The 19,016-nt window shown below is 34.5% G+C and overlaps 1 protein-coding gene and 1 non-coding gene across 3 annotated transcripts in view; both read left to right on the top strand.

Moving 5' to 3' along the window:
- Positions 1-19,016, top strand: part of Fur2 (furin-like protease 2) — a 162,158-nt gene that overhangs the window by 91,280 nt on the left and 51,862 nt on the right. For both annotated transcript variants that reach the window (XM_089253426.1, XM_089253427.1), the window contains exons 11-14: positions 19-136; positions 1,121-1,443; positions 10,546-10,670; positions 16,863-16,912. In XM_089253426.1, coding sequence (XP_089109552.1) covers positions 19-136; positions 1,121-1,443; positions 10,546-10,670; positions 16,863-16,912 — 616 coding nt within the window. The remainder of the gene's footprint in view (positions 1-18; positions 137-1,120; positions 1,444-10,545; positions 10,671-16,862; positions 16,913-19,016) is intronic.
- TRNAE-CUC (transfer RNA glutamic acid (anticodon CUC)) lies at positions 6,616-6,687 on the top strand. The gene has a single exon. It is a non-coding gene; the product is annotated as a tRNA-Glu (tRNA).

Below are 19,016 nucleotides of genomic sequence, written 5' to 3'. Positions count from 1 at the left end.
AGATTGTTTCTTATACAGTAAGTCCAAAGTTTGGGTATGGGCTAATGGATGCAGCAGGAATGGCAAGACTTGCAAAACGATGGAAAACTGTCCCTTCACAATCAGTGTGTGAAGAAATTACTGACTATACTGAAAGGTCTGTTTATAAGTATCATCTATTGTTACAAATTGATTCACAATTATAATTTTCATTTTTATATCTTGGCATGCTTAGGTAATAGATGAAAAAAACAAAGCTTTAAATGCTGCTTGCTGAATAGCAAAGTTGGTTTATATGATATATAATATTAAGTAAAACTTACAGTGAAATTAAATTCTCTCTCTCTGAATATCAACCTTCTTATTTTAAATTGACAATTATTGGAAAACTAAAAGGACAAAAATTCTTATTTATATGCCGCTGTGGTGGTTGAGTGGTTATAGTGACGGACTCGCGATGCGAGGATCCAGGTTCGAACCCCACAGTGGTGGTCAGCTGAAGTTGGTTTTCTGTGGTTCCCAACTTCAAGTCGCAAATGCGAGCCGATCTCCCCGTTAAAAAGTCTCGCCACAAAGAGCAACAGTCCTACAACGATAAATCATTCAATCATAACACTTCACTCATAGTTAGAAAAACTGGTGGCAGATGGCAGCACCACACATAACAAGCATTACAGAGAAACAAAAAACTTCACGTCAGGTTTCACTACACGTACACGCACATTCCCGCATGTACCGATTCGTTGAGGGGTTCCGCGGGGGGAGGGGGTGCATGTGTGGTGTAGCAGTAGTAGGTAGGGCCTCCAAAAAATGGCTCAGGGATCCATGATGTTCTTGAGTCAGCCACCTCGTTGGGCAATTTGCCTGTTGTGGATTTGTATTTGTTAACGACAAAAATTATCAGGGATAAAATATGCTGATATTTATGTGTGTAACTTTATTTATTAGTTTTATGTGTTCTATCATGTTTTTAGATATATAAATTGAAATCATTTAAAGATACATTAAATTTACATTATTCTTTTGGTTTGCAATCTTGGATCATGAAAATATTTTTTGATAAACATATTTTATTAAAAGTTATTCATTTGTTTTCAATTCATCTTTACTCAGAATGATCAAAACTATTAATCTTATCCAGGATAATACCTGCCACTCATAGAGGATATGTAGAAGTCAGTATGAACACTACTGCTTGTAGAGGAACCAGAAATTCAGTGGTTTATCTAGAGCACGTACAAGTAAAAGTCACATTGTTCTTCAAGCCACGTGGAAATTTACAAATTGTACTCATGTCACCTTCAGGAACGCCATCAACATTACTTCTTCCAAGACCACATGACAAGCACAATGCGCTGTTCACCGATTGGCCTTTCATGTCTGTTCATTTTTGGGGTGAACCAGCTGCAGGAATGTGGAGACTTTTCATTAAAAATAAAGGAGGAATTCCGGTCTCTCAACCAGGTTTCATTTTTTTATCAAGATTTATCTTGATTAAATTTTTCATAATTTTAGTTGAAGGTCATTTAAAATATATAGAATTATATGCATATTCTAAATGGTTATTGATGTTATACTTTGAAAATAATTCCCATTTCTTATGGAATAAGCACTGTAGTACTTACATTTTAATCATTTTATCATACCATGATTATTTTATGCACACAAGGACTAATTAGACAAGGACCTACATTTGAAAGCTCATTTCAAAAAGCTGTATTTCTGTACCTTTAAACCAGTATTCAGACCTAATTGTCAAACCTCAGATTAGCAGGTTTAGACAAATATTTGAGATTTTCAATCGGAAATGATATGATGGACCATAAAATTGATACACAGTCGATCAGTGCTTTGACAAGAGCAAACCAGTATAGTCTGGTCAGAGATAATTCCAGGTTGTGTCACAAGAAGTCTTTTTCTGATAGGGTTGTGAATGCATAAAATAGCTTACTGTCTGTTCAGGGGAATTTATGACAAGAAAGAGGCATTATCAACGAAAACATTTACCTTGACTAACATTATCTTCTTAGAATGAATTACCTATGTGAGTTGATGTATCAATGAAATATAATTTTAAGTACAGAGCAATAAAAGAATGTGTAAGGTAGGTAGGTATATATATATATATATATATATATATATACACACACACACACACACCTACCTTACCCATTCTTTTATTGCTCTGTACTTAAAATTCAAAATTATAAAATTATATTTCAGTGATACATCAACTCATCATCAATATATATATAATGACTCCTTTTTTGCAACAGGTTTCAATAGTGAAGGCAATATCCAAAGTATGAATGTACCATGATATGATGAAAGTCCTCAAGGATATTCAAGTGGAAGATGGGAAATTCCTAAAACTTCTAAAAAATATATGTGCTAATGGAACACCAGGACCAAATGATATTTATCCTTGGGTCTGTAGGAATGTGTTAATGAACTGTTGAGGCCAGTTGCACAGATTTAGTGAAGTGGTGTTTCTGACGATATCATCCCAGGGGATTATTGAAACCTTGCTAATGTGGTTCCAATATTCAAAAATGGTTGTATAGAAACTATATTCAATTATCATCCAGTTTTTGTAACAAGCTCCCTCTTAAAGAGTTCAAAAGTTATCACACAAAAGGCAACTGGTGAAGTAGATACACAAGAACAATGTATTGTTGTAAAACCAGTGTAAGAGAAAGTCACACATAACCAATCTCCTTTCTTTTTATGATCATGTGACTAAGGCGTTGAATAAGGCAAAAACATGGATATTTGCCCATTGATTTCCAAAAGGTGTTTCATCGGGTCCAACATGTTAAACCATTCAAGCGGGGGATAATCTACATTAGAAAATAATACAAAAAAAATGAAATGTAATAAAATGCTTAACACTAAATTATGAAGAAAAAGCAAAAAAATAGAATATATGAACTATACAACATGTCCTAAAAAGCATTAAAATACAAAATGCAAACTATACAGGGTTCGTACATTCCTTGAAAATCCTTAAAAGTCCTTGAAAAGAACATTTTCAAGTCCTTGAAAAAAATTTTTGTGTGAATTTCTTCCATCAATTTTTGTCCCCCTTCCACTAAATCTCGCTCTAAACCATATTCCACTGGGGTGAAAATGTGTAGAGCAACAATGTTACAATGATTACACGACAATGTTCAAAACAGGACATTTATTTTTTTTCAAACCAAGCACAACTCAGGTCTATCGCCATGGGCAATTTACTACCTAGTGAGTTGTGCCAGGAAATGTAAGTGTGTGTTCCTAACAGTGTGAGTGCGTATCTCATGCTGTGCCTGATTTTTCAGTGTTGCCATCTATATTTCAGAAGTGAAGTGAGTGAAGTGTAATGATTGAATATATGTACTGTTTGTAGGCCTGTTGCTCTCTGTGGCGAGACTTTTTAATAGGGAGATTGACTCACATTCGTGCCTCAAAGTTGGGGAAACCACAGAAAACAAACTTCAGCCGACCATTGTGTCAAAACAGGACATATGGTCACCTGTACCTGAGGTATTTCTATACTTAAAAAAGTGTTGCCTAAAATCTGGCAGTAAAACTCTGTGCATAAGATGTTACTTCAAAATATTTTGAACTGTTGAATTAATGAATATCAGTTGGATATATGTGGGCTGACCATAAATTCCCCAATAAAAATACGGGAAAATCGCCAATTGTTACCAAAAATGATGCCAAAGGTAAGCAAAGTTGCCAATTATAGCCAAAATGAAAAACATCAAAGGTAGAAAATGAAGTGCCATTGCATTGAAGCAGAAGATTTAAATATGAATTCCATGGGATGGGGGAACGCTAACATAACAATATTTAAAGCCAGTCGTAGACGAGAAAGCGGGTTATTGTTAATAATGACAGTATAGACGGGGAATTACCCACCTCTGACTTGGATAGCTTTTCGATTGACACTGAATCTTGAGCAAACGATGGGGATGAATCTTTCTTACACATCTCGCGATACAATACTTTTTAAGAAATAGATCGGATAGGAAAGGGGGGTTATATGTCTTGATATGTGTGAAAACATGTTTGAAAGCTAGAGAGTGTAACATGCAGAGAAGTGATATTGAAACTATACAGGTTGAGCTTGAAAACAAAAGGCATCATAAACTTATTGTAGGGGTTTGTGAGTATGAAAGTGGATGAGGTGACCTGTCATTGTTTATTTATAAAAGGAGGGCATTGAAGAAAGCATTTGTTACAATCCACTGAATCCAAACTACATCGCCAAATTTCATGATGAAATTTCATACATGTGTAAGCATAAGAGGGTTGTCATATTAGATTTCAATTACTAAGGTATCAATTGGGAGACCCTTTTAGTTAGCGATCAATATCAAAGAGACTTTCTTAAGTTGGTGCTCGATAATTTTTTTGTATTGGTATGTATCAGAAGAGCCACTAGAGGTACTGCTTGTTTGGATTTAGTTCTCACTAGTTCTAAGGATCTTGTTGAACATGTTTCGATGGGGGGACGAGTTTTCTTCCAGTGATCATTGCGTCATCAGTTTTTTCTAAGTTTTCTTCGGGTAAGGTTGATAACAAGACTGGTTCCTTGTTTTCAGAGATCTAACTTTGATGTTTTGAGAGAACATTTAGCAGAAGTTTTCAAAAAGACCGGCTAGAATTAGTCTGAGTGATAAGTCAATGGGAAGAACTTTGTACGAAACTATCCTCTGTTTTGCACGGCGTCATACTATTTGTTCGAAAAAAGCATGTTTGTACATCGTGCCCCCTATGGTTCATGGATGCCATGTGTAACCTTTATCTTGAAAAGAAAAGAGCATTGAGTAAGTATGAAAGTGGATGAGGTGACCTGTCATTGTTTATTTATAAAAGGAGGGCATTGAAGAAAGCGATAAGAGAGTTTAAGAAGGAAGTTGAATCTAGGTTGACAGATAACTTTGGCTCTGACCCAAAATGATTTTTTAGATACATCAATAATGGGACAGTTGGCCCCCTCTCGATAAGAGTGTGTAGGATGGAGAGCAGTGTAGTTATGTGTAGTGCTTTCAGTGACTTTTTCGCGACAGTTTTTAATATAAAAAACGATATTCCATGTGCTTGTGTTGCTTGGAGTAATAAAATCCTCAACAATATTCAAGTGGAAGATGTGGAGGTCCTAAATCTTTTGAAAAATGTATGTGCAAGCAAACAACCAGGACCAGATGATATCTATCCCAGGGTCATCAGAAAATGTGCTAAGGAATTGTAGGGGGCAGTCGCACAGATTCACAGGAGTAGTGTTGCTGAGGGTATCGTCCCAAGGGATTGGAAACTTGCTAATGTTGTTCCAATTATTAAAAAGGGTAGTAGAGAAGCTGTGTCTAATTATCATCCAGTGAGTTTGATGAGATTCCTCTCAAAAATTTTGGAAATTATCACACGAGGCAATTGGTGAAGTGGATAGATGAGAATAATGTATTGTCGGATAATCAGCATGGTTTCAGGAAAGTGAAGTCAAGTGTAACTAACCTGTTTTGCTTCTATGATAACGTGACTAATGCTTTGGGTAAGGGCATAAATGTGGATGCTGTTTACCTTGATAAACCCGATCGAATGCCTTCTAGAAATCATGGTAAACTCTAGGCATTTACATGAGATTGGGATTGGAGCAACTTGTTGAATTGGATAGAATCGTGGTGAACGGGGAATTCTCTGGTTGGACAGGCATCACTAGTGGAGTTTCTCAAGGAAGTGTCCTTGGCCTTTTTCACTTTTTATCAATAAACTCGATCAGGGTATCTGGGATTGTTAGCAAATCCTCAGATGACGTGAAGCTAATGGGGGTAGTCAGAAATCAAAGCGATTGGGAGTTGCTCCAGATCCACTTGAACAGGATTGCAGCATGGGCAAATCTAAAGAGCACGATGTTTAGCATTGACAAGTGCATGGCCACTAATTTTGGTTCAAACAACCCACGTTTCTCTTACGAGTTGAATGATGTCACTATCCCAGATGCAACTAGGGTCACCGATTTGGAATTCTCAATGACAAGCAGTTTAGGTTTTCTGAACATTGTTCAGCAGTGGTCAGAAAACGAATAGAATGCTTGGTTTCGTTTTCAAAAAGGTCTCTTCATGTTTTCCTAAAGTCATTCTTCCGCTTTTCCGAGGATTAGTTCGTCCTTCTTCCTGGACTGGAGTATGCTCTCTTTCATTAGGTCGTCCAATAGGACGTGTCTATCTCCGATGATCATACATCGCGAGAGCCGTCCTGTTCAGTATTTATTTTTTCTATGAGTGTTATTAGTCCCAATCATAATTATTACGCCTTTATTGTTTCTAATCCACGTGATAAAAGTTAATTGAGTTAGTTGATGACTAACATAAAAACAATGAGCAAATTAGTATTAAGTTTTGTCCTCCAATTTTATAGTTTGCCAAAACAAGGGAAAAGAAAGGAGAAAAATTGCAGTGTCCTCCCGAGACTCTCGGGTCGAAACAACAAAAACACATTGCATCAACTATTACATAACTATTTACAAACTGTCCTGCAACTTGCATGTGTTTAACAACAAATATATGAAATTTAGTTACACATGTCATCTTGCATATGCAAAATGAAAAGATCAAAATATTCTTTTACATAAGTTCTGAATACTCTGTGTCCCACATGATCTAGTGGTTAGGATACCTGGTTCTCACCCAGGAGGTCTGGGTTCAATTCCCGGTGTGGGAAATGTTTTGAGCTGTCCAAAGCTTACAGCAATTCCTCTCTTGAAATACTCTGTGATCTTTTCACTTCTCTGTGATCTTTTCAAATCACAAATACCTCATATTGTTAGTGTTACTTTGTCAACACAGTGTTACCCGCTTCACAATATGGGTTTACACAATATACATTGTTCATGGATTCGATTTTACATACTCATCAATACAATTAGATAAGTTAGATCAATTGCATCACTATTTTATATTTTTGGCACAAATTTGGCAAAAAACAACACACCCATCATTAAATATTCATGTTAATAAATAGAGTTGTGAGAAACCCTAAGCAAAAATAAAGCAGTTACGAGTTTAAAAAAATTTTAGTTTATACAATCCTCAAGATATGTTTGGGTATTTCGAATCACCCACAAAACATTAATTATATATAAACTAAACAATTGTACCATTAATATTCTTTCACAAAACACTTTTGCACTATGTTTTATATACACTAGTAGCTATATATTCAAACCATTCAACCATTACAAATTTAAGTTTTGTTAGATTTACTTTACATTAGATATTACAAATATTTCTCTAATGCTGTATTCAAAATTTCTCTAAGGAAGTCTTTCCTTGATCTTATAATATATTTTATTGATAATTGTCTCTGATCTTGTGTTATTGCTTCTCTTGTCTCCCAATGTGGGCATTCAAAAATGTAGCGGAATCTTCTGTTGCTTTTACTTCTACAGAAGATGCATCGTCCATCTCTGAGGTGTCTCCATTCCTGGTAATATCCAAGGGACCCATGTTCTGTGATAATTTGGTTTATATAAAATCACCCTGTAATCTTTTAATGTCTACATTTGGGTATATACTGAATACTGGTCGTCTTTTTGTGTTGTTATGCTATGAAATTTGCCATTCCATGATACGTTTTTCAAGTATTTTTCTTATTTGTGCTTTGCTATATCCGGTTATTACCTACACTGTATTATAACTTGTTCCATCTTTGGCGAGCTTGTCAGCCATGTCATTTTTTTTATTATCTGTGTGAGCTTTGATCCAGTGAAAATGGACCATGATCCTCATTAATATTTCTTTGATAATTGTGGTATCTGGATCATCTCTTTCGGGTCTCTCCAACGTTTTTAACGAGGACATAGAATCAGTGTACAGGTGCAGGTCATCTATTCCCATTTCTTCCGCTCTCGTTAGGCTCAGTCTTATTGCTATCATTTCAGATCTGTAGACTGTTGCACAATCCGATAATCTGTAGCTTTCTGTGATGATATATAGAGACCACTCTTACTCATCATAAGAGTTTGTGTCCCAAGTTATGGCATATGCATAGTCCATGGTTCTTCAAGAATTACGAATACGTCATGGACTGGAGTATGCTGTAAGGTTTTGAAGACCATACCTACAGAGGGACATAAACTTGGTTGAAGGGGTGCAGAGAAGAGCTACGCGTGTCCTTATTGGCACACAGGGATTGAGTTATGAAGAGAGACTTCATTTTTTGAATATGTTTACATGGGATGAACGCAGGTGTCGGAGAGATACGATCAAAGTGTTCAAAATTTTCAACAGCATGGATAGGATGGACCATGAATTATTAATACGCCATCAATTGACTGCTTTTACAAGGGGACACCAATATCAATTTGTAAGGGACAATTCTAGGTTATGGTTTCACAGGGAATTTTTCTCTAATAAGGTTGTTAATAAATGGAATAGCTTATATACCCCAGAGGTCTTAAATTCTAACACAATTGACATGTTTGAAAAGAAATAAGATAAACATGTTGGGGTAAGTCGAGAAGCTGTTCATACTTAGAATAAGACAATTATAAGTATTCTTTATGGGCATTGTATAGTAGTTTATCATGTGTATATATTGTTTGTAATTGCATTTTTAATTGGGTTGCTGTATTTTTGAAATATATGACATCCATATTTGTTGTAGGCATCTTTTTCTCAGCCACCTTGTTGGGCATTTTGCCTGTTGTGACATTGTATTTGTATTAGTATTAGCTAAGTTAACTAGCTCTATCTTATCTACTAACACTAAAACTATTTGTCCCAAAGCAAAATAACAAAAATTACAAAGAATACCAAAAGTAATTCTACTCTGTTCGCTGACACTAATGCCCAAATTACCCAAAAAATTTAGAAGAGGGAGAAATACCAATATAGCCAAAAAAAAACCAAAAAAACATATATTCCCTTCTATATGAGCAACAAATTGATTATAAACAAAGAACAGGGCTCCCACTCGTCCTACTTTTCGGTAAAATGTCTTACTTTCTCGGTTTTGTCCTACTTTTCTACCAAATCCTATCGACAAAATTTGTGTAATTGATTTTAATTGAGCAGGAAATCATTGATATATTGCCAAATATTACAAATGTTGGAGAATGCAATTAATTATTCTGCCAAAGCATAAATTGTATCATTTTTAAGGTTATTTGGGGGGGGGGGTGTATGTGGACCATTTAGTTGATTAATTTTTCATTGACTTAGTTTGAGGGTTCAACAAGTATAGTAGTCATTAAAAACTTCTGTCTGGATGGAAAAATAATTTTGTATTTATTACTTCATGGTCTTGGACAGTAACTAATATTCATCATTCAAAAGTACGGTGCAAATAGGTGAAACAACAGTTTGCATTTCAAAGCAGTTGGATACATAGGCCTATTCTAGGTTTGGTGATTCTGATGTTACCCAATAGCATTCAGTTGTCTTCTTTATTTTTAAGGCATGAAGAAGCATAAACAATATTTACAATGTGCTCAGCAAAGAGCTAGAAATTGCTTCATTTGTGAAAAATGATTACACTGGCATTGAACATTAAAATGTGGATAAATCCCTTTAAAAAAATGATGGACAACGCAGTAGAACTATTTGGTTCACCTTGCCTTATTTACATCAGATCTTGTAATATACATATTTTGCACTGTGCTTTTGAAAGTGGTTTCAAAGGAGCGTCATTCTTAAAAAACATATATCTTCAAAATTTGCTGTGCATTGTTGAAAAGAGTTGACAAGATGTGCACTTTAGAAGACTCCAAAAAAATAATGTAATATATATGAGGACTGACAGCAAAGAATTATCTGTGGTTGCTAGTGCACACTGTTTTGGTCAAAAATTGGTTTTGTAACCAAGTCATTTATTATTTTGCTTTGGCTTGAGTCAATTTTATAGGAAACTGAAATAGTGCTATGAAAAAAAAAAAGTTAATTCAAAAATAAAATATTTTTTTTCAATTATTTGAAATTATTTTTTTTGCAAAAAAAAATTTTTAGGGATTTTTTTCCATCATGCCATGATTATGTTGTCTAAGGGGGTTACCCTCCCCCATCCTACTTTTTAGCCCTGCATTTTCCTACTTTTTCTCATTTTTTGAGTGGGATCCCTGACATAGAATCAATGAGAAAACCTGACAAAACTGAAAATTAAACTAGAATAAAAATTAATTTTGTCACAAAACTTAAATACCCAAATGAAAATTGAAAAAGAAAAAAAGAAATATGAAACACTCATCTCTCTCTCTCTCTCTCACAAATCCAGGATGGCGTTCCTTTATGGGAACAAAGCAATTCCCAAAACTAAAAATCCAGTGGCAAATACCAACTAACATATAATACTAAACACAGAATCAACAAAAAACAAAAAGAACGCTGAAAAGTATTTAATCCAAAAAAACAAAAACATGCTGATGAAATCACATGGGAACAAGGAAACTCATGAAATGGATTACCTATAATACCCTGTACTATCTACCTTGTATATACTGCTTTTAGAAACTTATTTTCATTTTTTGTTTGTGGTAACTGTTGAACATCATGCTTTTTTTTATTCAATTGTATAAAACTTTAGGTAGATTAATGGATTGGACCCTCATTTTCTATGGTACAAGAACCCCAACTGTAGCTGCAGAACTTGCAAAAAGACCTGAATCTCGTTCTTACAAAACACCTATTGCTATTGGAAATGTCACAGTAGTAAGTTTCTTTCCGTACTACATTGGATTTGTATAGTAGAGCCTCTTTCAACTGGCCAAACTGAGATTGAGGGTTAGTCAGGTGAAAGATAATTCACTCAACCCTTTTGATGGTATGCTTGAATCTACTCTAGTGTAAACAAATATCACTTTACGGAAGAGTAGATTACTTTGCCTAATAATACACACAAAAAATCTTCAATGAATGAGGCAAATACCAGGAAATACTAAAAAATTCCTTATGCATTTCGGCACATTATGGGTGTCATCTTCAGAAGATAAGAATATCATGCTGACTGAGTTTCCCCACTTGGATTGATTACCAAATTTTCAATCTTGGTTGCTCAGTGGAACGAAAAAATATATCTAGGTCAAATGTCATGGTAAGAATAAAGTGAAGCACCTGTGTGTAAGTCTTTTGCAACAACCTTATTGGCTGCTTGTGAAATGGAGCTATCCAATTGGTCTATTAGAATTTTCTTTAAATTCCCACATACTGCTGGCAAGAGGGCCAAAGATTCAAATTTCAGGAAGTGAGAGTTTTTCAGAAAGTGAAATCCATGACCGATTTTGACTTTTACAAAGGCACATACATCCAGGCCTTCAAAAATAAATTAGTAAATGACAATAAATCAACAGCACCATTGGTTAAATTCATTACAAGCGGGAATTTAAAGAAAATTCTAATGGACCGATCGGATAGCTCCATTTCGCAAGCAGCCAATCAGGTTGTTGCAAAAAACTTGCATGTAAGCACTTCACTTCATTCTTGCCGCAATGTTTTACTTGCACAGGCAAATAGTTTTTAGTTCTGCTGAGCAATTGAGATTGAAGATTTGGTAATCAATCCAAGTGGGAAACTCGGTCAGCGTGATATTCTTACCCTCCGAACATGCCACCCATAGTGTGTTGAAATGCGTAAGGAATTTGGTAGTATTTCCTGGTATTTGCCTTATTTGTTGATTATTTTTTTAGTAAATGTCATTTTCTTGTTTTTGTCTCAACATGTGCACAAAGGCTAATTATGGATTAATTTGACCTGAATCAAACAGTTTTCACTTATCATAGAACGTGAACACAGATAATAGAAAAATTTCTTGACTTTTCATGATATCATATGAATATTGACTCATGAAATTTTCATCCTGTACACATTTTGTAATTTAGAGTTATGAACACTTATAATCAGAACCACAGTTCAGGTCATTTTGATCCAACATACTAAATTATAGGTTTAGCTACTTCAACATCAGTGTTCAACATCATTCATAATTTCTTAATTTTCAGTCTTATTTGAAAATATTTCAGCACTGAAAGTTTCTCAAATGCCTTGCCAACCATTTACTGGTACTAAAACATCCCCTTGTTTCGTTTGAATATTATTTTTTTTTCAGCAAACTCATAATTAGATACTTTTTTTTTAAATTCAATACTTAAGTTTTCCATTGCTATTTTTAACTCAGCTAATGCTATATCTACTTTTAACATGTTGTTTTCATTAGACTACAAATCTTATTCTATTAATTTCATTTCATTTTCACTCACTAACTTGTAATAAACTTCTATTTTTATCATCCGTTTCTTATGATTAATTAAACATGCATGAAGTGATATGAATGTATGAAGGTACGTGCCATAATTTCCTGCCTATAATCTGCTACTATGAAGGGAAAAAAAGAAAATTTTGCTATTTTAGAGGGAGACCTTCTATTACCTGCAGCAGTGTGTAATATGCATGTATAAATTTTATTTAATTTGAGTGGAAAATGTGCTGCATAATCTGCAGCAATATATAGAATGAAACCTTGTGACAATGATACTTGATATAACAATAAATCTCCCTGCAATGTTATTTTTTTCTAATTTTGTTTAGAATTGCCTTCAGTTTTATGTTGAACTCAGCTCTGGATACAATAGTACCCATTACAGTGATAAAGGTCTCTATAACGATAATTTTTAAAGTAGTTTGAAGCTGCTGCAAGGATATTTTTTATATCTCAGTCGAAACTGTCTTTAACATATTTGTAAACAGCTTACTAGTTTTTATTTTCTAAGACCATCTATTTTACACTATCTGCTTCTCAAAATGTTCATGAAGTTGCTACTTTCCGTGTAAAGCCTACTACACATATTGAAATTTGCCTGCCTAGGTATACTACTTCAAATGAAGGAAACACTCTCTTCAGTTTAAAATAAGAAACACAGGGTCTTCGTATACTTTTTCTGATTTGCCTGCGTCAGTATAGCTGTGCAGGTAAACTTGAACGTGTGTAGTTGGCTTATGACCCCAAAATGTAGTGCTATAAAGTGCATTTTGTGATGGTGCTAATAGCGCTGATTTAAAAGAGACGTCAACAACAGTATAAATTTGGTGATATGTGATGATGATGCTGCCTCTCCAATATAGCAATAATCCCCCTACAACCATATTTTTTCTTGGTTCATAGAATATTGTTGTATTCTCAGTAATCAGTGAATGAAATATAACATAGAATGCTTTAGTTCATGAACATGACGTCTAAAATAAAAATTCTACACTAATTCTTTGATTTCAATATGTACAAAACAAGGCATTGGAAAATGTCCAATTCAAGATTTATTTGAAACCCTTGAATTCAGATGATTAATCAGGCATGGAGTTAAACAAATCCAGTATTCATTCATTTGAGTTATATATTCCCTTAAATCAATTATTAATTGAATTGTTTATTTCAGAAAGGGCATAAGTCACATTTTTTTCAAAATTTATATCTTTATAGCAATTGACTCTGTGGGGGTAGGCATATTTAATGTTGAAAAACACATCTGTAACTTAAGTTGTTTCGTTGCTATGGAGGTTTGAAAATCATAGTTATTTGAGAAATGGCACATCTCCTGCATACGTGCTCTTTCTACAGTAAATTTACTATACCCGGCATCCGCACATTGGTTTGGCAGACCACAGAAACATGTTTGTGGTACATGTAAGGAGCTTAATGTCAAAATTAAGAGTAACTCACGAAATGAAAATGCAGAGTTTCTACGGCAGAAAAATGTTCCACTTGAGGTGTTCACACACACACACACACACACACAAATTTTATTCTGCCATAAAAGACATTACGAAGAAGTGTGTAGAGGATCCAGACACTTATAGTATTTGTGTAGACTCCAAGCAGAACCTTCCACATTATTAAACATTCCTGTTCAAGAAATTTTTTATTACTGCCAATACTGGGTCAACTGCTTTTCTGTATATATGAAGACAGAAATGAAAAAACACTATCTTTATCATGAGGGGTATAGAAAAAAAAAGGAGGTAATGAGTTTATCATTACCATCTTTTATTTATCATTGCATAAACAATCACATTCCTCAAACGGCAAAATATATCCATGTTTTTTCAGATGCTTGCACTGGCCATAATTGGAATTACACTGTGTTAAGAGTCTTCAGGGCCATCTCAAGAGCATCATGGTCCCCAGAGCCCAGTGATTTTTCTGAGGCCTTACCTGACAAATTCTCAAAAATTTCAACCAGATCACATTTTTGTGAGCCCCCCCCCCCCTCTTCTCAAGAGGCCCCTGGGCTGTGTCCTGGTGCACCCATGCATTAAGATGGCATTGAGAGCCTTACTAGCTATATCTTATGCAAGAAAAATTCCTGTAACACAATATTTTCCTGTAAGGGGGTCACAGCTTCTTGTCATGTTACAGAATGTTTGGGGTCATTCAGGGCCGGACTTAAAGGGGGTGTGAAAGGTGCAGTTGCACCGGGCCACAGAATTTTTAAGCCCAGCCCTGGGGTCATCAAAGAGCTATTAAAAACAAAGATAGAGTGTATACACCAGAAGAGTAGTAAACCACTAATGAAAGAGGGATCACAGGTGAAAATTGAAACAGTGATGTTAAAAGACACTAACATTATCCTAGATTTGGATAAATGGTGGCCAGAGTATATCAGAAAGTGTGTAAATTTAACAAAAACAGTGAAAATAATGAATAAAGAAGGAAAAGAAAATTAAAATATCTGAGCTTCATTACATATGAAATGAACCATGGAACTGTAAAAGCAAGCAAGTTTAGCAATGGGTTAGACCTAAGTATGTTTCCTCTCAAAATGCCTGAAGCCTAATGTAGTCTGCATCCCTTTGCCTACAGAACAAGCTTTTGAAGGCAAAAACCCTATCAATTAAAAAAATATTCAAAACAAAAAGTTCTGAAGTATGTAATTGAAGAAGCTAAAGATTTCTTCGACACCATTCTAGCTTAGCCAACTACAGTTCAAAATTATGCAAAATAAATTTTAGAAAAGGAGATACGCTTATTAAAAAGTATAAAAATGTTTTTCACATCTACTGTTCATTAAAACATTGATTCCAAACACTTTAGGTGTTTAAATGTTTATTTCTTATGGGTTTAGTGCAGAAAGGGCACATGTCCAAAACAAAAAAAAAATTCATAGGAACTATAATTTTTGTAGAAAAAATCCAGAATTCATGTGTGAAATGTGCATTAGAGTATGTTTTTTGAAATTAAGTATTACCATTTAACATAACTTTTTTTCTTTGGTACAAACAGTTTTATATGTCTGGTTTAAAATTTAAAAAATGTGGCATGTGCCCTTTCTGAAATAAATGATTCAATTACATCTTTTAAAGTAATAAAATTGTCTCTACCCTGGTTAAATTTATTAAATGAAATCCAGATTCCCAAATCTTCCAGGTTCATGGCCCCACTGCTCCTACTTAAAGCACTTCAGAGGTACCAAAAAGTAGCCACAGTACAGTTCGAATCACTGTGAACTTCTCAATACTTCAAATGATGATGTGAAATCACCACCTTTTTTGAAAATTTAGGAAAGTTGAGTAGAGGTGATTTCATATATGTTCTGCCCTCTTATCACAGTAGTATGCTGTGGCTGCTGGACAGATAAGCAGGGTAGTTTAAAACACTTGCATATAATGAACACACAGTATTTCACATGATTTTTCCTAGAAGTATTGAAAGGGAACAAAGATACCTGGTTACACTATGTGTCTCATCGAAGAACATAAGGTAAATTATCAAGTAAACTAAAATAGACAACTTGAATGTCTGAAAAAGAAAGTTTGGAACAGAAAATAATGGGTACCAAAATAATGTACTAAATGAATGAGAGAAATAAATACAGACCTGCCAACTCTCCCGATTTAGGCGGGGGACTCAGAATTTTTCATCCTTCTTCCCGCTCTCGGGATTTGTTAAAATTTCTCCGCATTTTGGCTGAAAATTACATTTTACGCGAGTTTTCACGTTGTCATGGCGTCAATGATTACCTTTGTCGTTAGGGAAAACACCCATAGATAACAGCCGTAGTCATTTCCATCGAGCAGCCTTAGAAAAGTCTCTGTGACCGCATTTAAGCAACTGGCAAAGATGCGACTTCGTTTTCGTAGCGTTTATCGGCAATCATTTATCAGGGGCATGACCTTGGTTGCCAAAATTCCTGTATAATCGTTATTGTATTCCATTAACAGCCGTGCGGTAAACACGTTTTTTCGTCGGCAGCTTTGTAATTTGAATTTTTTCAAATTGTTTCTTCCGATTAAACATCTTCAGAAAGAAAATATAAAACTTTAAGCTATATACAGCTAAATATAAAGCTTTTAAGAATTCATATACCCAAGATTATCAATCACTGATAGCATCCACAAAAGGAAACACTTATGTTTTATGAACAGTATGTAGATGTGATTTCTCTATTCTGCTCAGGGGCAATGCAGAACCTACCTTGAGGGGGGGGGGGAATGTAACTTTTTCTTAATTGATTTAAAAAAAAAAAAATTCGAAATTTTTTTTATGAACTTTTTTTTTGATCGAGTCTGTGAGTGTCGGGGGGAGGGGGGTACCCCCCTTCGGGAGAATCTTCGAATTTCTGGATTTTAAAAGTTGGCGTGTCTGTAAATACATTACTCAAAAAGGATATACACTGAAAAAGGAAGTGTGATGAGGCTACAGAAAAATTATTTTTGTTACAAATTATGTGTTCTGACATTTCAGAAAAATAGCTGCAGATAATAAATACACTTCTGTGTATTTATTATCTGCAGATTCATACTAAAAAATTCAGGTGTTTTTTTATGATTGTTCCATGAATTATAGGCTGGGAATTACAGTACATGAAAAGCTGCTATTGTTTGTATTTAATTTAAAAAAATTACGTATAATTTCAGGAAAAATGCATGTCAGATAGAAATTTTTACACAGAAATCAATGGAAAAAGGTTAGTATTTTTCATTGTATTATCTGTCACGTTAATTTTATGTTATTATGTTATTTATTCTACATTAACAACCCCTCCTCAAAATTCACTGCAGTATAGTATGTTAGTTCTTTTTGATTAAGCAAATCAAAATCTTCATTTTTAGTGACTCGGATTTGAAATGGCACTTTGGTTATTTACGTTGCAATAAGACTCTATTTACTCCATACATACACATGCATATTTATGTTCTATGAGGATTATAAGCTTGTAGAAACAACTTTATTAACACCTACTCAGGACAAGTGATGCAAAAATTCAGAACGGCTGCTCCCATGTACCATCAGGTTGAATTTAAAGTTTTGTTGTAGTTTTACCCAAAGTGAAAATGTACTAAAATAATTGAGCAGACTGATTTTCTTATTCATAGAAATAAATTACATCAGAAGGATTATTTGTTGTCGCATGTGCCTATAAAGTTCAATTCCATGGTGGAGCTATTCTGCTAACTCGGATACGAAGAACTCCTCACCTATTCTCAACGTTATCTACATTGATTAGACACTGTTCAGACTAAAATTGAGCCAAAGACCTGTAAATGTGGTAGTTGGATGGTGCGAGGTCTTGGGCTGGGGCAGTGGCTGGATACTTTTGAGTTCTTTGTTGTGATTGCATCAATTTGGCTGTGTGTGGTGAAGCTTTGTTATGCTGGAGGATAGTATGGTTTCTGTTGACTAATGCTGAGTACAGGGCTTATAGAATGTTGTTCTTGCAATTGTTCAGTATAGAAGTGCTGTCATTCAGAGTGTGCAGCTGTTTGGAAAAAAATCATAGTGTAACACTGCCTTGAAATTCCACTGAACATCCATGACCTTGTATTTGAACTACAAGCATTTAACAAGAGTTTGAGACCTGGCCCACTGTTTCCATTTTTTATGTGTGGATTTTCAAAATACAGTGATACCTCAGTTAATGAACACTTTAGCTTACAAATTTTTTGGCTAACAAAGATTTTTTTGATGTTTTCTGCCTCAACTAACAAACATTTTAGTTGATATGGATGCACATGCTAACATAAAACAGCTGCGTCTTGAGCTAAATTTTCATGCTAATCAAAATGAATCCAATGAGTAACTGTCACTGGAGCAAGATTGCAGTATTTTAATGCATATAAGAAGAACTCTCATATCTGCCTCAATTAACAAACATTTTAGTTGATATGGATGCACATGCTAACATAAAACAGCTGTGTCTTGAGCTAAATTTTCATGCTAATCAAAATGAATCCAATGAGTAACTATCACTGGAGCAAGATTGCAGTATTTTAATGCATATAAGAAGAACTCTCATATCTGCCTCAATTAACAAACATTTTAGTTGATATGGATGCACATGCTAACATAAAACAGCTGTGTCTTGAGCTAAATTTTCATGCTAATCAAAATGAATCCAATGAGTAACTGTCACTGGAGCAAGATTGCAGTATTTTAATACATATAATAAGAACTCTCATATCAGGAACCCTAACCCCCCTGACTTTTTTGGCTGTAAAATTTGGAAAAAGTTTCATGAAAGATATTTTTTAAGATATAAAATATAAGCTATATATGTAATAATACAATATATATATATATATATATATATATATATAATGATGAGATAATAATCATGTAAATTATTTGATAGGTAATTTTAGTTCTGATTAAAGACAATATCTACACACACACACACACAGTAGACTCTCTCCCTTGATAATCTGGCTATGCCCCCCCCCCTCCCGTAGAAGAGGAAAATATGTCTGCACAGAATTTTATATTATTTAAAAGGGTTTTATCAATTGTCTTCCAGTCCTGGTCTGATATGCGCCAGATTAGCAAGTCTGTAGTATATACTATTTTTCAAACAGTTACATAACAAGTTGTCTAACCTGGTACTTTTAAGTACCATCTGTAGATAAATGCTTAAATAACTGGTGATGTTAAAACCAGTTTTTCACTGAGCATTCATTTACGTTACCAGAATCCTCATTTCTGTAGCCACTATTATATCTAGTCAGATTTTCCAGAGTTAACATAAAATAACATGAATTAATTTTTTCAGTCATTATAACAATCTACAACAAATA

Source organism: Pholcus phalangioides, unplaced genomic scaffold (assembly GCF_987345545.1).
Source record: "Pholcus phalangioides strain wild (caught in Gottingen) unplaced genomic scaffold, Ppha-v1.0 ptg000039l_1, whole genome shotgun sequence".
Lineage (NCBI taxonomy): Eukaryota > Metazoa > Arthropoda > Arachnida > Araneae > Pholcidae > Pholcus > Pholcus phalangioides.
This window is presented reverse-complemented; position numbering and strand designations above follow the sequence as displayed.